We start from the raw sequence: 27,696 nt of genomic DNA on the forward strand, positions 1-27,696 counted from the left end.
ACCTGTTCTTCTCCTGGTCCATCAGCATGCAGTGATCCAGATTTTCACTGTGGTGCATCATCAACCCCACACAGAATAACACAGGAAGAACTAAATGACCTGATTCGTGATTTGGACTTATCAAAGAACAAGGCAGAATTGCTAGGATCAAGACTCCAACAATGGAATCTTCTAGAAGAAGATGTCACAATTACTGCATATCGAAAGCGCCACCAGCAATTGGAGCCTTTCTTCAGAAAGGAAAGTAATCTGATATTCTGTTCCGATATTGAGGGCCTCATGAATGCTTTAAAAATCACTCAAATCCCACAAGAATGGAGACTATTTGTGGACTCTTCGAAACTGAGTCTCAAGGCTGTGCTTTTGCACAATGGAAACATTCTTCCATCTATTCCAGTAGCGTATGCTGTCCACATGAAAGAGACATACGATAACTTAAGGCAGCTACTGAATTCCATTGAGTATAACAAGTACAGCTGGCACCTCTGTGGTGATTTGAAGGTAGTTGCCCTTTTAATGGGACTGCAGCAAGGATATACAAAATACATGTGTTTCTTATGCGAGTGGGATAGCCGAGCAAGGGAAATGCACTACATGAGGAAGGAATGGACTCACAGGCAGAATGTAGCCATTGGAGAGAAGAATATCCAACACCCAGCTCTGGTTGAGGCTCAGAAAATCTTGCTACCACCCCTTCACATCAAACTAGGTTTGATGAAGAACTTCGTGAAAGCCATTGACCGGACTTTGCCAGCATTCCGATACCTGCATGAAAAATTCCCTCGACTCAGCGAAGCAAAGATTAAAGAGGGAGTTTTTGTGGGTCCTCAGATTCGAGAGCTTTTCAAAGATGACCGGTTCAACAACTTGCTGGAAGGTGACGCGAAACAAGCATGGAATGCTTTTCGCCTAGTTTCTACAAACTTCCTCGGAAATGTTAGGGCAGAAAACTATAAGGAACTAGTAGAAGACATGTTGATGAAGTATAAGAAACTTGGCTGCAATATGTCTCTAAAGATTCACTTCCTTCATTCCCATTTGGATTTCTTTCCTAGCAACTGTGGTATTGTTAGTGATGAACACGGCGAACGTTTTCATCAAGATATCGCAACAATGGAACAAAGATACCAGGGAAAATGGTCCACTACAATGCTGGCTGACTACTGCTGGACACTCCTCAGAGATGCTCCCGAACAGCTGTACAAGAGACAGGCGAAGAAATCTAAGATGTAGTCAATGACTTGATTTTTTATAGGTAGGCTATTACAGTTGACCTTTTACTATTGGAATGCATTTCGTTATGTAAACATTAATTTCTTGCAGATTACAAAAAAACTAGAGCCAATTTTGCAATTTGACTGTCATATTCGTGTTCAGCACATAAAAATTGATAAGAATTGACTAATTTTATTTCAGTAACATGACTTTTGTAAAAATTTGTTGTCCAGTGTTATTATCCTTCATATACTAAAATTATAAGACATAACTAAATTTTGTATAGGATATCTGCTCTTGGTACGAACAGCTCTTATTACAGCGACATTCAGTACAACGGTATATTCGTGATTAAGATATAACGTTAATGAGTTCAATGGTCTTAAGTAATAAATTTGACTTTTATCAGGGAATATTCCGCTTCCGACTCGGACTGCGATTCTGCGTTAGCACGTGCATATGTTTGTGATATATTATCCATCTCTATAATCTGTCCCTGGTGTAACCCCTCTTACTAATCACACTATCATTCCTGGGGATTTTACTTTTACTGGGAATATGTCCAAGGATAATATGGTTAATATTTATATTGTTAAAATAGTTTTAAATATGTGATATCTAAGAAATATTTAAATATGTTTCTAAGAAATAGTATATCTAACAAATATGATATCTACCTAATAATAATTCAATGAAGTAATTAAGATATGCTGTTTTATTCGTTTCAGTCATGCTTATAATAATAATAATAATAATAATAATAATAATAATAATGCGGACTTTGTATAGCGCCTAATCTTTAGAAGCTCTAAGCGCTTTACAGCATCAGACAACACCTATAAGATAAAAAAAAAAACATATAACGATATGATTATAAAAAACAAACACCATGAAATTAGAAAGAATATAAAAGAAGAAGAAAACATGCTGAGAATATTTAATGTAGGAAACATTATTAGGTCTTTAAATTTGTTCTTGCAGTCGAAATAAGTGAGTTTTGAGAGCACTCTTGAGTGGGATCACTGTGTCTTTGTGTCTAAGTTCAGAGGGCTATTTATTCCACGTTGCTGGGCCCCGGTATGCAAAAGAACGCCGTCCATATGACTTTGTTTTCATAGTGGGAATAATGAGTATACGATTGTCAGAAGAGGAGCGTAAGTATCTTGCTGGTGTGTACACATGGGTGAGGTCGGATAGGTATGTTGGACTAGAGTCCGACAGTGAAACGTAGCACAGAGAAAAAACAATTGTGTTTGATTCTGGATCGAATGGATAGCCAGTGTAGGGTAGAGAGCAGCGGGGATATGTGCTCTGATCGTGGTACTATCAGTATGATCCGAGCGCCTGTGTTTTGAACTTTTTGAAGTTACCGGAGTAGCTATTGAGATGAACCAGACATAACTGAGTTACAATAGTCCAGTCTTGAAAGTACAATGAACACACAAGTGTTTTAGTGGCATCAGCTGAAAGATATTTGCGAATTGTGCTGATGCGTTTCAGCTCAAGATATACAGCCTTGCATATGTTTATGACATGTTGGTGCAATGTGATAGTACTGTCCAGAGTAACACCTAGGTTTCTTACTGATTGTGTGAATTTAATGTTGGTGTTGCTGATATTTATTGTTTGAAATAAAGGATGTGAATGAGAAAGTCTTTGTGTTGTGATCAGAATGGCCTCAGTTTTATCATCATTCATCTGCAGCTTGTTACATGTCATCCATGATTTCAGATCAGAAATGCATTTCTCTACACCTTGGATGGTAGCATCAACTTCAGTTGGGTGGCCAGATTTGTATATTTGCGTGTCATCAGCGTAAAATTGGTGAGACACAGAATGATGATCTATGACACTTGAGAGTGGCTGAGTGTACAGAATGAAGAGAACAGGTCCAAGAACAGACCCCTGTGGAACACCACAACATAGATCAACTGGGCTGGAGTGTATTCCATTTGCAGATACAATTTGTGTCCTGTTGACCAAGTAGGACCTGAACCACAGTAAGGCTGAATCATGAATGTCAAATACATGCTGGAGATGGTAAAGTAATATATCATGGTCTATTGTGTCAGATGCTCCAGACAAATCAAGGAGGGTGAAGACTGTAATCTTTCCGCTATCCAGCGCAGAGAGAATGTTATTAACTACTTTTAGAAGAGTAGTTTCAGCACTGCGGCAAGGACGATATGCAGATAGTACATTGCTAAAAAGACTGTTTGAATTCAGATGGGATACAAGCTGGGATAGAACATCCTTTTCTAAGATTTTTTTATATGAATGGGAGATTAGACACTGGGCGGCAGTTCTTTAGTGTTGGTTTCTTCAGCAGAGGCTTTCCAACAGCAGTTTTGAAAAATGATGGGAATTCCCCGGATGAGAGAGAGAGGTATTAACATCAGTTAGTGAAGGCAATACTGGATCTATGCACTCAAGCAGCAGTGATGTTGGAATTGTATCAAGTTCACATGACTTTGGTGCACTCTTCATCAGGATTGTACGTACGAAATTCATGACAAAGATAAGAAGATAAGACGACGACGATAACTCCTCTAAATTTAAGGTATAATTCTTTACAATTATAAAATCGAATGAAATGAATTTGACTGTTGTATCGAGTTGAGTGCATTGTGTTTGCACGTGAGCATATCAATATGTCTAGGACATTTAAATATAATGCTAAGGGCTTTATCCAAAGGTGCTGGACGAAACTGCGCACAGTGTCAATTCAACAGTTCTAAAGATCAAAATCAAATTCTGTGTTATGCAACGGAAATGCGGTCTGAATGAGTTCGTGTCAGAAGAGAACCCATACTGATTGTTTTCAGTCACTGTGGATTTTGTTTTCAGTTTAGTATCTGGGCAAGTATATTTTAATGATACTTGTGGAATTACAGTTGCCATTTCAGTTTACATTAAAGTAATCCTTAAATATGGTGTGATAATGTAACAGGATCTGAAAGCATGAGTAACTACAAAGTGTATCTTCTAAATTAATAATCATTCCATTTTAATGAAAGCGGCATTGGCATGTCGTGAAATATAGTTAGAAGCATAAAAGCCTTCTGATCTGGTAAAAAGACTATTACCTTTCGCGAAATGTTTCTTTCTGCATGATAGCATGCGTATGGGAAACGTCACCTAAAGAGACCAGACTACTTCTAAAGGGATTAAATCTTTTCAACGTGTCTTGACAAGAAAATCCTACTTTCCATGGGCTGCTTTACAATTTACACACACACACACACACACGCACGCATATATATATATATATATATATATATATATATATATATATATATATATATATATATATATATATATATATATATATATATATATATATATGCATGGACATAGGTTTATCGTCATACTTCAACCAGTTTATTGTCAACACGTGTAATTCCACTATAGCTAAATTATTTCATGGCAAACGTGTTACCGAGCGATACATAAGTAAATTCCCCCCGCTGATTAATCGCGATGCGTGAGACACTTTGTGTTGTCAATGAATATCGAGGCGTTAGCAAATATATTATTATGACTAAATAAGACCGGATTACTGTTACTCACTTTCTACTCGTATAAGTATGTATGTTTCTCTGCCACCAACAAGCTGGCAGGCGTAATCTTTCAACCTTCCCGCCAAATTTCTGACTTGTCCCTCCTGGTCTACAAGGTCAAGGACGACTGGAAGAAAAAACAAATAAGTGTTAGCATCGTCCAGTTGTCACTCAAATGACATTTATGCATACAGTAGTTGTAGGCAAATTTATACTGTCAGCAAAAAGTGATCTATAAAGTATGTAAAATTTGAAAAAGAGTCGTGACGGTATTTGGCAAGAGTTTCTAATTAATTTTGTTTATTCAATTAGTGTCTGATTTGAATTCAGTATAACCAATGAGTAGGTATACTTACTGTCAGTTAAGTACAAGCCATTAACATCTTCGTTTCTTGCAACTTCCTCATTATTAGTAGTAAGGTGGGATAGATTAGCGTCAATGGGAATTAGCATTACAGAGACCCCTGGGACAGATTAGCGTCAAGGGAAATTTAACATGGAGAAAAATCGTGGGTCAGATTAGCGTCAAGGGAAATTAACATGGAGAAAAATCGTGGGACGGTTTAGCGTCAAAGGAATTTAAACAGGGTGGGACTTTATAGCGTCAAGGGAAATTGAACATGGGATTTTTTTTTTAAGTTTTTTTAAATTTAAATTTAAAAAAAGGGTAGGCAATGGAAAGACTATGTCTTTTCGAGAAATATGGCTGGCCCTGAAAAGGGCCTTTGGGTTTATGTTAATATTAATATTAACATAGATGGCATCTGTCACATCTTCTTCTTCTTCTTCTTAAACTCCTTCTAACTGCCGGTCCATACACAAGTACCCTCTTGAGACATCCTTGTCTTTCTATGTAAACTCTCCTCATCCATTGACTAGTATCTGTCCTATCAACAACAGTCCACTTGGACCTGACATACATGAGCATGTCCGTCCTAAACATCATGGAAGACACAAGTGTGGATGACTCAACTGTGGTCCACATCTTGAAGCGACGAGAATAGGTGAATCAATGCAGTGAACTGCGCTTATTTATAGGTACAGGAAGGATTGAAACGGATTGAATTCATTCACCAATCCGAACACGCGTTACAAAATTCAGTCAGCTCGCATCCAATCCGAAGAGAGCAGTCTGTGACGTCACGTGGTCTATATAAATTCGTTAGCGCTTGTGTGCAGTCAATCTATGCGACAGTGATTCAACATGACGGAAACTCAGAAAACGATCCATTGGAGTGCACCAGCAGGGGAGACTGCCCAAGGGAACCCGGACTTACTTTCAGAAGAGGTACATTGGGATTTTGTGGATTTTCTTACCTCGCAAGAATTTGTTCCGGAACCTTCGTTACCTTCTTCATTACCGCAAGTGGAGAATTTTAGACAGAGACAGAAAGAAGAATTGGAGAAATTTACGCAACGACAAAAGGAAGCGGAACAAGCTTTTCTCCTACAGCAACAGCAACAGCAACAGCAACAAGAAGAGGTAAGAAAAAAACAACAGCAACAACAGCAAGAAGTAGCAGCAAAGAAACAAGAGGGTGAAAATCAAACGGCTACGGTACTGTTGGACATTTTAGCGGAGTTAAGAAGTCTGAAACAAATGTATCAGACTTCTTTATCACGACCGAAGAGAATACGACCTTCCCGAGCTAAACACGCCAACCCTGTGACTAAGCCTGTCGTACCACCCTTAGTGATTTCAACCCAATCATCAGAAGTAGGCCTTGGCCGTGGCAAAGGCTTAAGGCAGTTAAAGTTGATTGGTTAAACTCACTCCTACACCATAAAGAAAAAAGGCCCTTTTCAGGGCTACCCACATTTCTCGAAAAGAAATACAATTTCAATTTGCCAATAACTCAAAAATAAACCCCACCCATTTTACCCTTATAGTACGTGTCTTTGTATGAGTGCGTGAGTGTAGCTTCTTATTTTAAAATCAAAACTCAAAGACACTTACCTTATATCATTCATGTATTCTTTTATCCATTTTTTACAATCCAATTCACAATTCACCACAGAACACTTTAAAAAGTTCGCACACTTCTTCTTTCTCCTTGTTTAGTCTCTCTGTTTTTTGAATTTCTTCACCGTTTTTTCCTCATTTTCTTCCCTTCTTTTCTTCTCCTGTTTCTTTGCCTCTTTTAAATAGAATTGTCTTCTTTCTTCCTCTTCTTCCTCTGAAGAATCCCTCTCTTCTTTCGAAGAATCCCTCTCTTCTTCCGAAGAATCCCTCTCTTCTTCTGAAGAATCCTTCTTTTCTTCTGACTCCTCTTGTTTCTTTTTTGGGCAATCTGGAGACCAATGTCCTTTTTCTTTACAATAATAACAGGTATCTTGACTTTTGTCTTTTTTAGCCCCTGTTTTTTTTCTTTTTTGACGGTCTGGACACTCTGAAGACCAATGCCCTTTCTTCTGACAGATATAGCAAGTATCTTGACTTTTATCTTGAAAGGAAGGAGAGTAGTCCGTCGGCTGGTCGGAAGAGAATTTTCTAATGACCCCTCGCAAAGCTCTGACGAAACGTTCCATCTGGGTAGTCTCTTCCATCGTTGTGCTCGGCTTGAGAGTGAAATGAATAGTGAAAGGACAAGACACACACCCTTTTTATATACGCCGGTTTGCCATGACTATAAATTAGTCTATGGTGTTTAAACTTGAGTCATTTGACGTTTTGCACTCAAGATGAAACGATCCCATTCATTCGAGAAGAAAGAAGAAGAAGAAGAAAGTAAGAGGCAGAAAAGTGATCTATCGCCTCGTACCAGGGCTGAAATCTTGGCACAAATTCATGCCAGCGATTTTGAAGAGGACATGAGTGAACCAGAATCCGAACCCTCTAAACCAAGTTCACCACCCTTAGTCAACCCTGAAAAGTACTATTCCATTCGAGAGACGGAAAAGCGCTCCTCTAGAAAATTTAGAACCACGGCTTACACGGTGAAGTTTAAAGATTTCAAGGCCGACGTACCCTTGGAGAAAGCAGAAGGGTTTATCACCGAGATGTGGGATTCTTTGCTCACCGCACTCAAGCGACAATGTCAAGCCAAAGAAGACGATCGCTTGACACTATCCATAGATCACGACGGTTTGAAATCCCCTGTTTGGATCGAGTTTAGCAGACCCGCAGAACTGACCCCTTCCAAAGTCATGGACAAGATACAACAGGTGCAACAATCTAATGACCAGTTTGACATCACCGATGGTAAAGCCACACTGAAAATGGCCCACGTCTCTCCTCCTCAAGGGACTGGACGCAAAAAGATGTTATTGGTGGACGACCTTCGCAACACCAAAAAGAGTCTCGTCCGAATTAACAACCCTCAAGACCAGATGTGTTTAGCCCGTGCCATCGTGGTGGGACGAACCTATGCCAACAAGAACGACACGGTAGAATGGAAAAGAACCTGGAAAACTATTCAACAATCCGACCGAGCCAAACAACGAAATGAAGCAGAACTCCTGTTACAACAAGCCGGACTGTCCAAAGACACACCCTGTGGCATTCCTGAGATGCAAAAATTGCAAGATGCCCTAGCTTCACGCTACACCTTGAAAGTGCACCCTCAAGAAATGCGTGGAACTCTGTTGTTTCGAGGCCAAGATTTTAAGGACGGAAAATAAATTCATGTCTATCATCACGATGATCATTTCGATACCATTACCAGTATCACTGGATTCCTGGGATACGGTTATTATTGTGAGAAATGTGACTATGGTTATAACAATCGAGAGCAACACAAGTATTGTGGAATGAAATGCCCAGGATGTTTGGCCTCTCCACCCTGTCTGAGCGAAGGACCAGTGCCTTGTTCGACTTGTTTGCGCACGTTTGTCAGTCTTACCTGTTACCAACAACATTTGAAAACACAAGGTTCACAGAAGAAATGTGCTTGTCAACTCCTGAGATTGTGCCCTACCTGTGGACAAGGCATACTTACCAATAATGCCAAGGCACACGTATGACGAGGAAAGAAAAAATGTCACATTTGTCACCACATCGTGGACTTGGAACACCACTGCTACGTGCAAAAATACCAACCCCCACCAGAGAAAGAGGACGGTCACAAGAAGAAAGGCAATTTCATCTTTTTCGATTTCGAATGCATGCAAGACACCGGCATTCACATTCTTAATTTCTGCGTGGCTCATCGAGCGTGCGAGAAGTGCATTCAAGAACCTATCTTCAGTCATTGCCCTCACTGCAGCAAGATTCCTGGAGGACGTGAAAAAATCTTTCGGGGACCGAACACGTTAGCCGATTTTGCCCAATGGGTCTTAGACCCCATCGACAAGACGTGGAGCCAAGAGGACATCGAACGTTACGGAGATTGTCATCGTCATGCCACGGTGATGGCTCACAATTTCTCCGGATACGATGGACAGTTTCTTTTGAGATACTATACGGAACAAGGTACCGAACGTCCTAAAGTCACTTTGAACGGAGCCAAAATCATTTTCATGCAAGTGGGACAAGTGCAGTTTAAAGATTCGATGAGTTACTTGACCATGCCTTTGAGTCGAATGCCTAAAACGTTTGGAATGACAGAAATGGCTAAAGGGTACTTTCCACACTTTTTCAATACGGAAGCCAATCAACATGCCGTTCTACCCCATTTGCCTGAGGCTCACTATTACGACCCCGACAACATGCGTACCGAACAACGAGAAGCTTTCTACGCTTGGTACCAGGCTCATGCCTCTGACCTCTTCGACTTTCAGGAAGAAATGCTAAAGTATTGTCGTTCCGACGTGGACATTTTACGACGTTGCTGTGGAAAATTTCGAGAACTGTTCATGGAACACGGAGGGGTCGATCCTTTGAAAGAAGCTTGCACCATTGCCAAAGCGTGTTCCTTAGTGTACCGCCAACGATTCATGCCTGAAAACACAGTGGCTGTCATCAGTCCTCAAACGACCCACTTTGTCAAACGTCAATACTCGGTCAAAGCCCTAGGCTGGTTACATTACTTGTGCGACAAGGAAGACAAATGGATTCAGCATGCCCGCAACGGAGGAGGCGAAAAGACCATCGGAACGTATTCGGTCGATGGCTGGGACTTAGAAAACCCCAAGATCGTGTACGAGTTTAACGGTTGCTTATTTCATGGATGTCCCGTCTGTTACCCTGACCGTGACACTAAAAATCAGTTTTTGCAACGAACCATGGAAGACTTGTACCAGGCCACTTGTCAGCGACGCCTAAAGTTAGAACAGCAAGGATACCAAGTGGTGGAAATGTGGGAACACGAGTACGATCACCGTTTGAAAACCGATCCCGAGTTTAAACGCCTCGTGGAAAGTTACCAGTTCATGGACCCGCTGAAACCGAGGGATAGTTTGTACGGAGGAAGGACCAATGCCACCTGTTTGCTGTACCAAGCCGACGAAGAGAAAGGAGAAGAAATCAAATACTTGGACGTGTGTTCGCTGTATCCCTACGTGTGCAAATATTGTCGCTTTCCTGTAGGGCACCCTCAATTGTTGACGGAACACATCGACCTGAAAAACATTCGACAATACGAAGGCTTGATCAAGTGTAAAGTTTTGCCTCCCACGAACTTATACCATCCCGTCTTACCTCACCATTGTCAAGGCAAACTGATGTTTCCCTTGTGCCGTACTTGTGCCGAAACGTGCAACCAGGACCAACCTTGCCATCACAGCCAGGAAGAACGTGTCTTGACGGGAACCTGGGTCAGCGTGGAATTGTTCAAAGCTCTGGACATGGGATACCAACTGTTAGAAGTGTACGAAATTTGCCACTTTCCCAAGACACAACAGTACCACAAGGGTGACCCTACTCAGAAAGGCATTTTCGCCGACTACGTGGATGCCTTTTTGAAACTGAAACAAGAAGCCAGCGGCTATCCTTCCTGGTGTCACACTCCCGAAGACCAAATACAATTCAAAGAGAAATACTACGAACAATAAGGCATCTCTTTAGACCACATCGAGAAAAACGAAGGCAGGCGATCGTTTGCCAAAGTGATGTTAAATTGCTTGTGGGGTAAAATGGCACAACGACCGTGTTTACCCAAGACGGAATATTTGACAGAACCTTCCCGCTACTTCCAGATGATTCACGACAAAACCAAATACATGAAACACGTGGACGTCGTTCGAGAGGATTTGGTCTTGGTCAATTACGAAGAAGATCTGGACTTTGTACAAGACGACCCTTTTGGAAATGTCATCATTGCGGCTTACGTGACAGCTCATGCTCGCTTAAAATTGTACGAAGCTTTAGAACTGTTAGAAGAACGCGTCCTGTACTTTGACACGGACAGTTGCATTTACATCCATCACCCGAGTCAACATCACCCTGACATCGAAGGAGACCGTTTAGGAGCCTGGACAGACGAGCATCCCGACGACAAGATTCTAAGTTTCGTCAGTGGTGGTCCCAAAAATTACGGCTACGAATACCGGGACAAACAAGGAGAAGAGCACACGACGTGCAAAGTGAAAGGACTGACTCTGAATCATCGTACCAGTCGAGTGGTCAACTTTGGGGTATTGAAAGAAGCCTTGCAATCGGGAGAGGATGCAAACTTTAAAGTGACCACCTATCAACCGAACAAGATTGTACGTTTACCCACTCACCACATCGTCAGTCGACCCTTGGAAAAAGTCTATCAAATTGTATACCAGAAGCGAGTGCGACTTCCCAATCACTTCACCTTACCGTACGGTCACGTCGGTATTGGTCTGTATATAAAAAGGAACCCTAGGCAAGATCGATAGTTCATTGTTCATTGAAGTAACTTACCATGTCGTTGACGAAGAGGAGTCAAATGTTGGACATCACCGAGACCAGGGTTTTGAGGCTTGGACACAAGAGGTGGCCCAGTATGCACGAGAGTTATTCAAGGAAAAAAGTTACTTTTCAACCTGTGTTAGTGACGGTGCCAGAAGAACCCGTCACCCAGGACAGGACTGTCGTGGACAGGCCTGAAAGACCCTTTCGGGAGGACACTTGTGTGACCTTACCCCCTACTATAGAACTGGTTAGAACTTTACCCAAAACATGTTGTACAGACACTTGTGTTTATTCCACGTTCATGGTTATCATGTGCCTTTTATTCTTGTACTTAAGCCTTTGGCTTTTATGTATTTTTGTCTTTCGTATTCATGTTTGAAACATTCAATAAACGTGTTCTGAAAAAGTATATAAACTCTTGTCTTGTTTGTTTTTCGTGTCACAAGTGACATTTCTCACACCATGGCTACCTCTGCTGTCTCTGCTCCCTCTTCCTCTACTGTCAAAGTCATCGACGAACACTTAGATCGTGCCAGTTGGGAGGCTTTGTATCTTCGCCATCCCTTTAACATGCTCATTGCTGGACCTAGTGGTTCAGGCAAGACCGAATTTGTCAAACGTTTGATCGAACATAAACATCATTTGATCGATCGACCCCCTCAGCGGATCGTGTGGTGTTACAAAGAGTGGCAATCGGCGTACAGCCTCTTGCGAGAAAGTCAAGGCGATTCCATCGTGTTTGTGGAAGGCATTCCTAAAGAAGACGACGGCATCGTCTCTGACTCTCGTCAAACCCATTTGGTCATTTTCGACGACATGTTAGGAGAAGACGAAGAAGAAATTAAACTGTGGTTTACGCGCAAAGGGCATCACCGTAATGCCAGTGTCGTTTACATCACCCAAAATTTGTTTCAACAAAGTAAAGCCCATCGCATCATCAGTCTCAATGCGCATTACGTGGTCTTGTTTAAAAGCCCTCGAGATAAATCGCAAGTGCAAGTCTTAGCCAAACAGTTAGGAACACCTTGGCTGACTCAGGCGTACGACGATGCCACTCAAACTCCACACGCCTATTTACTCGTCGATTTGAAACCTACGATCCCCGAGGATTTGCGATTTCGTACCCACTTGTTTCATCACTGGTGCCAAGACGGAGCGCCTGTCCTGTACACGTCTCCGTCCTCGACTTCATTTCACTCCCCATAAAAAAATCTATAAAAACCTCAGACTCTTTTTCGTATGTCTCACTCACAGTGCGAACATGACGTCCCTTCAGTCGCATCTTCCCGTCAAATTGATTCGTGCCTTGTATGGCATCAGTCGAGAAAAAGATCCACAAACACGAGCTCGTGTCTTAGAAGCTAGTCTCAAAGAAGTCTTACGATGGTTCACGGTGACGACACGTCAATTACTCCAAGGAATCATTCAGATTCCTCATCAAACCAAACGCTTTTTCGATCGAAACAAAGTCGCTTTGGTCCAACTGGCCGATCCCCGCATCGACACTCAAACCAAAAAACAAATCATTTTGAAACCTGGAGGGAGCGGTACTCTAGGAGGGGTCATCATTCGCTCACTCTTAAGATGGGATCCTAATGCCTCCAAAGTTATACCCAAGACAAAAGTCCAACGAAGCCCCAAGAAGAAAAAGACCAGGTCCCCAAGGAGAACTTCTCCAGTGGCAGGACCCTCCTCTGACCAGACACCACCACCACCCCGGAAAAAGAAAAGAAGCCCCCAGAAAAAGAAAAGTCCACAGAAAACTAGTCGCAAGAGAGGCACTTCGACCAGGACGCAACCTTACACTCGCAAACCACGACGTGCCACGGCGGTGACTGCGTCTCCGGCAGCCTCACGTTTGTCCACTTCTCCGTTAATGACACCCAGAACTGAAGAGTACTTGGAGACGTTGATCACACCAAGAACTTCTCCGTTGATGACCCCCAAAAGAACTTCCCCAGTGGCAGGACCCTCCAATTTAGTGGCAGTGGCTGCTGCTCACAAAGTACCTTCTCCCAAAATCAAAGTTCAAGAAAGATCGGGCATGTTACAAAGTTTACTGGATTTGTCCAAGCAAGAACTGGCTCGATTTAGTCCGTTACGTACCCTTGCACGACGTGTCATGCCTGTCCTCAAACTAATACGACGTAAAGACAATCAGTGGCGACGCGTTCCAGTATAAAAAAGGCCTGTGACCAAGTCGGGTATCAGTGTTTTTTTGGTGCTCCTGAAGACTCAAAGATGTCACCCTCCAGAAAACCCCAAGGAAAGAAAAGGAAAGGACTGCCACCACGTTTAGCCAATCATGGGGACATGTTATCTGTCCTGTCCAAAGCTTCTCCACCCCTACGAAAAAACTCATTCAAACAGCCTCCAAAGAGGTCATCGATACCGTGTGCGAATGTTGTTTGAACGTTTTGAAAGGCACGATCCCTTTGTCCAAACACCAGAAACAATGCTTAGGCAAACATCGTCACGTTCTTCGCCAAATGGTTCAAAAGAAAATTCCCATTCGTCAAAAAAAGAAGATGTTAGTGCAACGTGGAGGTATTTTACCTCTCTTGTTAGGCCCCATACTGAAAGGAGTCTTGGGAACCATGTTGGGAGGACTGGTGGGAGCAAGATAAAAAGGCCCTCGGAAGTTCCAAGATCTCAGAATCGACCCCTGACAACCCCATGGAAGGACGAAAACTAGCTTTAGTGCCTTACAAACGATGGATGGAATACCATCGGTGGCAAGAAAAACACACCCCGCATTTACCTCCCAATCCCAATTTGAGCGAGATGTCCCAGTTACAACACGAATTGCAGTCCTTGATGGATCGCCAAGATTTGTCCGAAACAGAAAAATCGCAAAAGTACGGTCAACTCTTGCAACGACTGCAACTCTTTCACCAGAAAGCTTTAGACGAAACAGCTCTACCCACTCTGAAAGATTTTAAGACCTTGATGAAAAGTCCAGCACCATCACCAGTACCAGTACCAGTACCACCAGTACCCGTGACCAAGACAGAAAAAGGAGTAGAAGAGGAGGGGTTTCAAACTCCACCAGAAAAAGTACGCAAGTTAACAACACCACCTACCTCCAGAATTGGATGGATTAAAAAGATGATGGCCACCCCTTCTTCCTCACAAGAGATAAAGAAAGTGAAGACAGAAGTGAAGACAGAAGTGAAACAAGAACCGATATCCCCCGCTCAGACATCCTTCTCCTCTTCGACACCTATTGCTGGCCGCACACGCAAAGCATTGCAATCCAAGAAAATACCCCAAGAGAAAAAGAGTAGCATCCTCCAAGAATGGGTGTCTTATTAACACACCAACCAACACAAAAAAATGGAAAAAGTCTTAGCCAGCATTTACTACGATCCCTCGCATCCTGCAGGTTACGCAGGAGTTCAAAAATTGTATCGTGCTGCCAAAACGCGACTGAAAAGTCTCCGTTTACCTCAAGTGCAACGATGGTTACAAGAACAAGCTACCTACACTTTACACAAACCCATTCGACGCAAGTTTGCCAGAAGTCGCACCCGAGTGGAAGGCATCGATCATCAATGGCAAGCCGATTTAGCCGATGTCTCTCATTTGCCTAGCTACAATCGTGGCTACAAATATTTGTTTTGTGTCATCGACGTCTTTTCCAAATTTGCCGGGTTCGTGCCCTTGACTTCCAAATCGAGCAGCGAGTTAGTGCGAGCCCTGCAACGGGTGTTGAAACAAAGCGGTCGTCACCCTCTTCGATGGCAAACGGACAAAGACACCGAATTTCTGAACCAAGGTTTCCAAAAAGAATTAAAGAAACGTGACATTCATTTTTTTACCACCGAGAATCCCGAAACCAAAGCCAGCATCGTGGAACGTTTTCAACGCACTTTGAAAGAACGCATGTGGAAATATTTTACGCATCACCACACTCTGAAGTACATCGACATCTTACCGCACCTGGTGCAAGCGTACAACCAATCTTACCATCGAAGCATCGGACGTGCCCCGCAAGACGTGACTCCCGACAACGAAGTGTTGGTGTTTGAGCGTCTGTTTGGTACGTCCCCGACGAGGGCTGTCCCCGAGAAAAGTGGAATGTTGGCCGTAGGAGATTGGGTGCGCATTGGCAAAACCAAACGCACTTTCGACAAAGGTTACTTACCTAACTGGACGACCGAATTGTTTCGCGTCACTGGACGAGTGCATGGCCGTCATCCTGCCGTCTATAAATTGGAAGACATGAACGGAGAAGTGCTCAAAGGAACGTTTTACTTACCCGAGTTACAACGTGTCACCAAAAAAGAAGACGACGTGTACGACATCGAAAGCATTCTCGAACGCAGAACCCGTAAAGTGGGTAAACGACGTGTCAAAGAAGTCAAAGTACGTTGGAAAGGATATCCACCCAGTTTTGATTCTTGGATCGACGCTTCGCAAGTCATCGACTATAAAAAGAAGTGACCATCATGCCCTTTCACACAGCAGACGCAGCTACGTCGACCACTCCTCCTTCACCCAGTTCTTCTGTACAAGATTTACAAAAACAACCCTTGTGGGTGTGGTGTGGAGAACGTGTGCCTAAAACGCAAATCGTCTTTTTCTGCCAAATCTTCGTGGTGTATTGTGTCATCGGGGCAGCCATTGCCAATTTGAGTTTGCAACAAGGAGACAAACAATTGTGGACCATTTTATTGAGCAGTTGCATCGGTTACCTGCTTCCTAATCCCTCCCTGAAATTCTCCTCGAACGGGAACCCCGGGAACCTTGTGTCCAGTGCCAGTGCCAGTCACCACTTCAACCACAATCAGAACCCCATTTTAGACCGAGACACGCCTCTGACGTACAGTAATATCCCCTCGGACAGCCACAGAACTCTGGAATTATGAGTCACCAAAACCAATTTTACTTAACTTTACCCAGTGACAGTTCCATGGAGGTGTTTCCCAAGAACACGTTGTGCTGTTACACGGCCAAATTACCTCAAGCCATCCAGTTAGATCACGAAGCCCATTGGGAAGAGGCTTTAGTAGAAATGATTCACCCGACCCAAGTCCTCAATGTCCTTCCCAATCAAATTTTTTTTGATGTGGAAGTTCATGACGAGCAAGTGCAACAGTGGATGGATAGCAATGTCAAATATGACAAGAAAACCCGTACACAAAAGTACACTACCTATCACTTGTTCATTTCCCCAGGCTATTATTTTAGTGGTCAACATTTGGTCAGCACCATAGCCTCCAGGTTTAATGTCGTGTTTCTGAAAGCTTTGGAGCATGTCAACAAAAGTGTCACCATGGAGTACCACAAAGCAGCTCGTCGCTTCTTGATGAAATTTGAACGAAGTAAAATCGTGTCCATTTTATTTTGTCCTGAATTGTTTGACATGTTGGGCGGAGACATGGACATGAGAAAGGCCATGCTCAAGAAAAACGAATTACCCATCGTTTACGACAACGAGTCTTTTAGCAAGTTATTTCGTGCCCCGGTAGAACTGAACCAAGGACTGAATTTGATGTTCGTGTATTCCGATGTGGTGGAGTACAACGTGGTGGGACACACCTCCGTACCGTTACTGCGTGTCATTCCTTTCAAAGTGGATTCTGCCACGAACACTGACGAGGAAGGTGGAAACACTTACCACGTCCACCGCGAATTTGTACATCCTCACTATTTGCCTGTCAGTAAGTCGTATTTGGACACGGTCAACATTGCTATAAAAGGAGATCTGGGACAAAATATTCCATTCACCAAAGGAAAAGTCACGGTGAAACTCCATTTTCGAAAACGGTTTTCTCACGACTCGTAAGTAAGTCATGTATCCAGTGTACCGAGGGGTTGCTCGACAGCGAGGACACGGCTTAGGAGACATGTTAAAATCGGCCTTTCGTTCGGTGGCCCCGGTGTTGAAACCGATGGTGACACGCGGACTGCACGCCTTGAAAGATGCGACACTGACGCAAGGCAAAGAATTTCTCCAAAATGTCATCATCGACAAACAAAACCCTAAAGAAGCCTTCATGAGGGCAGGCAAAAATGTCTTGCTGCAAACGGGCAAAGACATTTTAGGCCAACGAGAAAAACCTATAAATGTCCTGCACGCTACCGAGTCAGGCATTCAGCAAGGACAAGGCAGAAAGAGACGACGAAGAAAACACCCTTTCACCAGACTTCAAGCGAGAAAGGCCAAGAAAAGAAGAACCGTTCGAGACTTAGACGTTTTCGATTATTGAGAAAAGAGACAAAAAAATGATGCACCGAGAATCTTGCGCTTGTTGCAAGACGGAACTGGATCTGTTTGCCATGCCCCCCACGATGATGACCATGCAAGAATCCCAGTGGGTGGAATTTCACCCCGTCTCCTCACTGACCGATTCCGCTCCCATCGAGTTTGAAATCAAAGGACAGCCCGAAGATTACATCGATCTGAATAGCAGTTACTTGTACCTGAAAGTCAAAATTCTAGATAAGACTGGAGGTGCTATAGACGATGAAGCAGTAGCTCCCGCCAACAATTTCATGCATTCCTTGTTCAGTGGAGTGGACTTGTACTTGAATAACAAACTGGTCAGTAGCAGCATGGATACTTACCCTTATCGTGCCTACCTGGAAAATCTCTTGACGTACGGAATAGATGCCAAGAACACTCATCTCAATGCCTGTGTGGTATGGGAAGCTGACGAACCTACCAAGTTTGAAATATTGGAAACTGATGAAAAGAAAGACAACAATGATGGATTTGTAGAACGAAGAAAGAGAATCACGGGAGCCGACACAAGTTTAGAACTGATGGATCGTTTGCATTTGGACATGTGGTTGCAAGAAAAGTATTTGCTGAACGGGGTGGATGTCCGCCTGAGACTGAATCGTAGCAGTGCCGCTTTCCATTTGATGGCTGATAGTGACGGTTACAAAACCAAAATCCTAGAAGCCAGACTCTACGTACGCCGTGTGGAAGTGTTACCTAAAGTGGGAAACGACATCAGTCAGACGTTGAGCAGAACGACCGCCAAGTATCCCATACGACGCGTGGAAGTGAAAACCTTCACCATTCCCAAGGGACAGCGATCCATGATCGAAGATCATCTGTTCCAAGGACAGTTACCCAAACGTTTGATCGTTGGTATCGTCGAGAATACAGCCTTCAACGGAGCTGCGGAAAAAAATCCTTTCTACTGTCAACACTTTGGCGTGTCCAAAATCGAAGTCAGTCGCGATGGCAAGACCTTGTGTACCCGACCTTTCGAACCTGACTTTAAAAACAAGAATTACTTGAGATCGTACTTGTCCCTGTACGAAGCCACCGGACAGTTAGGAACCAATACCAGTCACGGTATTACGTACGAGGATTATGCAGGAGGCTACGCTTTGTGGGCTTTCGATTTCACTCCAGACCAAGGCAGCGACGAGGGACATTTCCACCCTATAAAATCCGGCCAGATTCGTGTGGAAATTCAGTTTAAAGACCGAGACCCTGATGAAACGGTGAACGTCATCCTGTATGCAGAATTCGATAATACCATAGAAATCAACAGTTTGAGAGAAGTCATCCTAGATTACTAGAAACCATGGAAGACTGTTATCCCTCTTTACCTAGTGGAGAAACTTTTAGTGTTGGATTATTGTTAAAAAATGTTAGAGTTGTTGTTGTTTAGTGTTAAGTGATTTTTGAATAAAAAAATGTTGTGTTTTGAAAAAATTGTTTGATGTTATACTGTTGGATTATTGTTAAAAATGTTAGAGTTGTTGTTTAGTGTTAAGTGATTTTTGAATAAAAAATGTTGTGTTTTGAAAAAAATGCCTTTGTCTTTTGTTTAGCTATAAGAATGTTGGATTGATGCTCTTTCATTTCTTACTATCCCTCTCATGACACTCACTAAACGTTGCGACTCAAAAACCGTGTGGGGGATGTTTTCCTTCCCGTCCGCGCTTTGACTTTAAGAACCGGGGTTGTTTCCAGTCTAACCATCCATTGTCGACTCATCCTCCTACGAAGATGTGCTCCAAACTAGCTAAGCTCAACGAAGCCTATGTGAATTTGCATAGGGTCAGACACAGTCTGATACCGAAGCCAGAAGAAATAGAGAATGTGAGAATGTTAAAAATCACTGAAGACCTGATAGAAGAGCTCTTCAGAGAAGAAATGAACAGGGAAAAAGAAGAATGGACAGAGAAGTTCAGACTTCAGAGACAGCAGCAACAGCAGCACAACAACAGCAGCAGCAACCTGAAGCTGACAGAGGCTTTGTCGATTGTCGTATCGACACCAAAGAGTTCTTCTTCTCTTTTCGAAGAAGCAGACCTATCGCCAGAAAGTCTATCCTCAGAGGACATCGCATTCTTAGAAACTAAAAAAGAATGCCATAGCAAACAAAAAAACAGCCCTTTTCAGGGCTACCCAATACTCTAGAAAAGAAACAACAATCCATTTGCCAATGTGTGTAGGTAGAGTAGTGTGAAAATAAACACTAACTCTTTTTTAAAAAAATGTGAGGGTATGTGTTTGTGTGTTTGTGTTTGTAAGTGGTTAAGTAAGTTGGTATGGATAGTAGATTAAAATGATGTCTTTTTTTGGTGTTTGAGGTGTAAATTTGGGGTTAGATTGGATTGCTTTGCGTATGTGGATAGTCTATTGAAGTGATTTATAAAAAATTTTAAAATAGTGATGGGTAGCATAAAAAGTGAGTGAGTGTTTCTTTTAGGTCAGCGCGTTGTTGTTTTTTGGTCATGATGTAGGTAAGATCAATTTTATGTTTTTCGGGGATGTTTTCCTTCACGTCCGCGCTTTCACTATAAATTGAAACTCGTTCGGCAGTCCAACTACCCTTGTTGATTGATCAACACCAAAAATGAACACGAAACTGGAGAAACTGTTGGAACTTCATGTGCATCTGGAATATGCCAGGCGCATATTAAATGAACTGGCCGCGGAAGCCATTGTGGAGGAGGGAAGGATAAGAGAGGAGGAGGAAAGAAGAAACAAAGAAGAGGAGGAGAGAAGATATAAAGAAGAAGAGGAAAGAAGATACAAAGAGGAGGAGAGAAGATACAAAGAAGAGGAGGAGGAGGAGGAGGAGGAAAAGGAGAGAAGAAGAAGAAATTTCAGAATCCCAGAAACCGAAAATTGGGATTCTGAAGCCACATATCCTGCCTCTGCTCTCTCCCCCCAAAAGGTAAAAAGTAACTGGGGGATAAGATGTGTATGCGGCGCCAGGCCTGGAAGGTGCCACCATTAACCAGGTGTCCATGAAGTTCCACAAAAACAGCCCTTTTCAGGGCTACCCAATACTCTAGAAAAGAAATAACCATCAATTTGCCAATGTGTAGGTAGAGTAGTGTGAATATAAACACTAACTCTTTTCTAAGATAGTGTGAGGGTATGTGTTTGTGTGTTGGTGCTTGTAAGAGCTAAGGTATGTTTGTGTGAATAGTAGATTATGGGTTTCTTTATTGTTTCTTAGCGTATGTGAAGAGTATAGTTAGGGTTTTGTAACAGCTCACGTACGATTGTGTGAATAGTAGATTATGGATTTTGTTTATTGTTTCTTAGCGTATGTGGAGAGTATAGTTTGGGTTTTATTATATGAAATGAGAAAAGTAGGGGGATGTTTTCCTTCACGTCCGCGCTTTCACTATAAGAACCCACAGTATTCGTCGTTCAAACCATTCTACAAAGAAGATGGCTTCTAACCAAATGGACAAAATACAAACATTGCAAGACGTTTTAGACAACTTAGGAATGATGGAACAGATGTTAATAAGACTCGTTGAAGACCATTATTCCTATAGTCCCCATCGTGTAAAGATGGAAATTAATAACTTAAAAAAGGTAAAGGACAAGATTAGTGGTGTCATGAAAGAGATAAAGGAGGAGAAGGAGGATGAAGAGGAAAGAATAAGAATAAGCAAATGGAACGAAAAAATTGAAAAAGAAGAAGAAAATGAGAAGAGGAAGAAAGAAGAGGAGGAAGAGAAGAAGAAAGAAGAGCAGGAGAAAAAAAAGAAAGAGAAGAAGAGAAAGAGTGTAGGAGATAAAATAAGAACTTGGTGGAGAAAAAGAAGAAATTAGAAGCAGAAGAAGAAGAAGAAGAAGAAGAAAACCCAAAGGCCCATTTCAAGGCCAGCCATATTTCTCGAAAAGAGATAGCCTTTCCATTGCCTACCCTTTTTTTAAATTTAAATTTAAATTTAAATTTAAAAAAACTTTTTAAAAAAAAAATCCCATGTTCAATTTCCCTTGACGCTATAAAGTCCCACCCTGTTTAAATTCCTTTGACGCTAAACCGTCCCACGATTTTTCTCCATGTTAATTTCCCTTGACGCTAATCTGACCCACGATTTTTCTCCATGTTAAATTTCCCTTGACGCTAATCTGTCCCAGGGGTCTCTGTAATGCTAATTCCCATTGACGCTAATCTATCCCACCTTACTACTATTATTTAACGGTAAGATCTGTATGATTTATAAAGCTGGACCTCCTGGTGGCTGAATGGTCTAGAACATTCGCCTTCACCGATCACTGCCATCTCACCTCTGTCCTCGTAGGTTGGAGTCTCGGGTTCAGCCATTGTAGGTATGTGAGAAAGCTTGCCAATAGCCTACCGTGGGTTGATGGTTCTTACCGGGCTTTACAGGGTTCATCCTCCACCAGTTATACTGGCAGCCATGTATGGCATATCTTACTTTGAGAAAAAGCGTTAACCCCGAAACAAAAACAACAATTAACAAGCCAGTCTGTGGAAGAGTTATAAACAGATTAACTCTCTGGGTATAATTAAAGCCGCGGTTGCGCAGCATCATAGAATTTTACAAAGTATTGTCACAGGTGATTAACCATAATTTATTTTGGGTATCTGTAATGCATTTCGTCTATGGTATGTGTTCATCTTCGTCATGATTCATATTGTTGTTGATAATTATCTTACTATTTTAAGGGGGAAAACAAACTTTAATGTTTGTGTTACAGAAGCATGAATAGCTTTTGAATACATAAATATGTCATGCTAGTATGTCATGTCCAGCCTACCAAGCTTCAGGAGTAGGCTTACGTCTGACTCATAATATAGCTCTTTCAATCGTGAATTATTGCGATGTATCAATTTCTCATTTTTTGGCATCAATCTGAATGTCTGAATGTGTTTAATTTATTTTATTTGCATTTTTGAATTGTAATTATGAATTAATTTGCATTAAGCATTAGGTACTTAAAAACACCACTGTCATGCAAAATACGACTTCGATAATTTGTCATGACTAATTATATGTAACTCATTATCTTTATGACAAATATTAGGCAATGCGTTTAGGAATGATCTTAGTGTACGGTAGTTTTTCTCAAGTGTATTTGCCGCTACTTTTAAATGTACTAGTGATTTCTTTATGGTATATGGCTATACTCAACAAATTTGACTGACTGTGCACCGTTGATTCTTATGCAAACAAATTCGTCACGGCACTGAAGACAAGGGTGCAAGTCTTCAATCTTGTCCTAAAAATATAATTAGATCACAAACTGCCAGTGTTAAAACCAAGATGCTGTATTATACACCCGTGCATCTGAATTAAGGACCCAATTGGGTATTTACAATTGAAGAAAACTACACCTATTGACGTAGTTGCGTGTGTTCAATTGTGCCTTACCGTCATCTTCGCAATTGCACTTTATCCGGATCGACTCCAAAAGGTTGTGACTGCTGCACCATGGGTTGAAGATTGCCTCCTGGTTGTCTATGAAATAAGACGGAATATTTATCTGAACTGTGAAATATATATATTCGCTTTCCATGAGTTCTACTGCTAACAGACAATATATGCAGAAGTTCAGATGGCAACAGTAAAGACTCTAAACACCGGATGACGCTGTGGACAAGACAGCACTGTTTTAATTGAACATTTGTTCACATACGGAACATTTATCAGAAGCAATGAGTGTATACTTTCATCCTTCAACAAAATTCTGGATGAACATTGAGACAATTTCAGCATTTTGTTAATCCGCCGAGTGTCTTTCACATAGGAAAAGTTAAAAGTCGCAATCATTTATAGGAAAAGGTTTTGAATATAGTACCGTAACCTGCGCCTAATCGAAACCGTTTTTATATCAATGTATGCTTTATTGACTGGTATCGCTGGGTTTACCTTTTTCTGAAAGGACCCTCCATAATTTGCTCATCACATGACCTTTTCTCACGCATATATCAGTAGACTACGGTGATTCGGAATTCAGTTCGAAAATGCCAGAGTCTCGCACTATACCGGGAAATCTAAATGGTAGTTATATTCAAGTCTCACTTGGTTCAACGTCATACTTCACGGACGGTAATATACATTTTCATAATACAGTCATAAGAAGTCATGCGGCTAGGCGATATCTTGTTTTGTTGCTTTTTCTTTCGTCAGTCTGATCAAAATCAGATCACCACAGTCCTACATGAAGATCTTACATCGACCGCTTAGGGGTCATGTTCTGGTGACTTTTGAATTAGCCAGTGGAAAAGCAGCGTTCATAAATTTCTAAGCGAATCAAATCATTCGGCACAAGTTGGTGCTCTTAGCCACGTTTAGTCTCACAAATGCGAAGATATAAGTCTTCATTCTATTAGATGATAAAATTAGCGTTAGGATAATAACGTAGGTCACCAGAACATGAGCCCAAAGAGGTCTGTGTCAAATCTTCACGTAGGACAATGGAGATCTGAGTTGATTTTAATCAGATTGTTCTTTCTTTGAGTTATAACAATTCTAAAGTAAGCCCAATAAAGTGCAGGACCTAAAAATAACTAGAACTAGTACACAAAATGTACTTGCGATTTACAGTTAACATACTAAATCTTTAATTTCATTCTTTCAGTAACACCGTTCTACCGTGTGTGTGTGTGTGTGTGTATGTGTGTGTGTGTTGATCAGATGTTATTATCGAATATTAATTCCCTCATGCGAAGCAAAGAACATTAAGACATCCGATTCTTGCGCCTTCAACCAGGTCAAAGGTAAGAACTGTAGTACATTTTATTTGCACCTTTCAGGTCCATAGTTCAATACTCAGTTCTGGCGCGTATAAAATTAAGTAATCAAACAATCACTTATCGGTGCCATTTGGCTAAAAAGAAATAAGCTATGTGCTAAATTACAAGCACACTCTTAAGTATTAATCTGAGTTGTGTTGAAGGACAATGGTTCCACAAACGCTATCAAATTGATAGTCCAGGTTGAAGGATAAATTTATAAAGACGAAAACCTTCTCGTGTTCAAGTAATTCGTTGTATCACTTATGAAAATAGAACACCAAAAATTGACCGATTGGAAAGCAGCCGTTTAAACCATTTGAAATGTGTTGCCTGTAAAGCTAATTATGTTTTGAAAAACTTTGATCCAGAGAGTATGTTCGGTCACTCACTCTGCGTAACGTTTGTACTGGTATCAGCAGCCCTGACACCAACTAAAAGACCAAATTTAGCTAGTGCTTAATAGGACAGATCAAATAAATGTGGTTTCATTGTGTGTCGTTGAAAATATTTATATTAAAAGTTTTAATGATACATGTATACAATAGTATTAGGACAGAATCTTAAGAAAAATAAAGAAAACAAGAACTGCATGCTAATATTATTGTTATAATTATTTAACACGCCTAGTCGTAGAAGTAAATTGCCTAGAATTTTATTGAAATATTTTAAAACCTTTCTGGTCATTGTTTTCTTTCAATTATTATTTAATGTCGTGCCGTGCTCTTTTCATTGTATTTTTGAATTGTATTCAATGTCGTTAAATGTTCTTTTCATTGCATTTTGGGGATTTTCTTGAATATTTTGCAATGTTGTAGTTTTTGTACTTTACAAAGTATGCTGCAATGTTTTTCTCATTGTATTTTCTGTATTTTACTGAGTATTTTGCAGTGTTTTTTCTCACTGTTTTTGAACTTTACAAAATGTCTCACAATGTTTTTATCATTGTATATTTTTTCTTTCACCTTTTACCTTCTTTTTATGATCGTAACGTTTTTCTCTCCGGCCTCGAGGATTCGGCTCAAATGACCCAGATTGGATTATTAGAACAGAACGTTTGAGTAAAAGTAATGATTTAAATTTTCTCTAAATTGTGTTAAAAGTAATTTTTCATTAAATTATATTGAAAGTAATGTTCTACTAAAATATGTTAAGATCTATTTCTGTACCACAACTGAATTTTATAAAGATAGCGCCATTAAGAACAGATGCAAATCTCTCTTGCACTATACATTTCTCTTGTATCTTAAGGTGAGCAAATACATACACTGGCAAATTCCTAAAAGTATCTGATTAAGTAAGCTACAAGCTGCACTCGTTTTCTAAACCAAAGAAGTCGATGCGGCATAATTGTCTGTCTGGTGACGTTAGCAACACAGTCATTTTATGTGAAGAGAGACGAAAGTCTCGTTCTGATTCGAGACGAACGAATGCAAGAAAAACTAGTCGTATGTCCGTATATGGCCACGGACATACGTTCAAAATTACGTATAAATTGAGTGCAGGATTGCGCAAAACCAGTTTGTTCGTCGAGGAATCAGAGGGACTCTGTCTTTTCTTACAGGTAAGAATCGTCTGTGTTAGTAACTTCTTTGAAGAATATGCACTATTTAATATTTGAGATTCGAACGGTAAAGTCAATATTTTTGCAACACTTTTCTGAGTTTTTTCTATTTTATATTATAAGTAATGAAATGTTTAATTGTTTTAAATTTATATTTATTTGTATTTATGGTAATTATTAAAGGAAAAGAAGAATCTGCTAACAGCTTCATGTTTAGATTTAATGTGGAAATAAAATATTCTTTAAGTAATAAAGAATAATGTTTAGCAACCTATTCCAAATTAGTATTCTATTTTAATTTAGTAAAATACATTTCTTCAAAATGATTGCTGCATTAATCGCAACTATTGAATTTTATACTCTTTGTCTATCATCAAGTTAATCAAGATTTGACTATCTGTATTACATTCTAAAATGCAGAAATTGTGCAAATGCATGAAGTTGGTAAGCTCGAAGGGAAAGCGTAATTTTATATGTATTTCTTGTATTTTATATATAAAGGCTTATATATGTATCTCTAGAATGTAGTATTATATAAGCATATTCTGTCTTTTCTTACAGTCGATCCCGTTGTCTTTTCTTACAGTCGATCCCGTCGTATCTCTCGCATCGCCATTTCCCCAAGATGTAGCCGTATCTACACCGTCATGAGTGACTCCTCTTTTAAGAGAGCTTGAACTTCTCTCTCTCTCTCTCTCTCTCTCTCTCTCTCTCTCTCTCTCTCTCCATGTGCAAACCATTTCTTAAGTGATGAGTAATTCCTTCCCATAACAAGAAATGAAAAGAAGATTATGGTACACGAAATATATTCATAACCATAGGACCCCCATGAGCCCACCTGTATGTCGTAAGAGACGACCAATTAATGCAATCAAATAACCGTGGTGAACAGGCATATTAAGGTCGGAGGGGTTTGTCTTCTTGGGGATTTCTACATCCTCGTTTTTCTTTTTATTTATATTTCGTTTTTGTTCCATACCATATAGCCAGAATTGAGCTACATACAAACATGCATGCATCCATGCATATATATATATATATATATATATATATATATATATATATATATATATATATATATATATATATATATATATATATATATATTTATTTAAGAGGAAATAAAGTCATAAAATCAGTCATACATTTTCATGCAATGAAAACGTTTAGCGACATAGCTACACGCATTCGAATCTGGTTTAAAATGCATGATAAAATAATAATGGTATGTTAAAATAAGGCGCAAAGCGAGAGATATCGTTTACGACTTTTACTCTATAGGAATAAATGATTCAATTGTGGAATAAATTTCGCGACACGTCTAAATTGCAGATTTGTACCAGAGAAACATTAGAGCGAGGTATCGATCGAACGATCACTGGGAAGATTAAAGTATGCATAAAACAGCTGCTCACTAAATCAATGCACGTCGGAAAGCAGATGACATTAAAAACGCTTTATGGCTAGTGATAATACTATTGACCGCCAAGTTCGCTATCCTTTCATTTCCAATATGAAGGTGAGACTACTTATCTGTTCAACGTTGCCGGGAGACCGATCTCAAATCAATAAACCACGAATCAATGAATCATAATACAAATTAATGTGTGA

At 40.8% G+C, this 27,696-nt stretch overlaps 1 protein-coding gene across 3 annotated transcripts in view; it reads right to left on the reverse strand.

Moving 5' to 3' along the window:
- Window positions 1-27,696, reverse strand: part of LOC149776785 (uncharacterized protein C22orf15-like) — a 150,336-nt gene that overhangs the window by 22,046 nt on the left and 100,594 nt on the right. For all 3 annotated transcript variants that reach the window (XM_089941474.1, XM_089941475.1, XM_089941476.1), the window contains 2 exons: window positions 23,158-23,244; window positions 4,786-4,902 (listed from right to left, as the gene is read on the reverse strand). In XM_089941474.1, the coding sequence (XP_089797600.1) occupies window positions 4,786-4,902; window positions 23,158-23,244 (204 nt within the window). The remainder of the gene's footprint in view (window positions 1-4,785; window positions 4,903-23,157; window positions 23,245-27,696) is intronic.

The sequence above is a fragment of the Sinohyriopsis cumingii genome, chromosome 18, assembly GCF_028554795.1.
Source record: "Sinohyriopsis cumingii isolate HCF-2022 chromosome 18, ASM2855479v2, whole genome shotgun sequence".
Lineage (NCBI taxonomy): Eukaryota > Metazoa > Mollusca > Bivalvia > Unionida > Unionidae > Sinohyriopsis > Sinohyriopsis cumingii.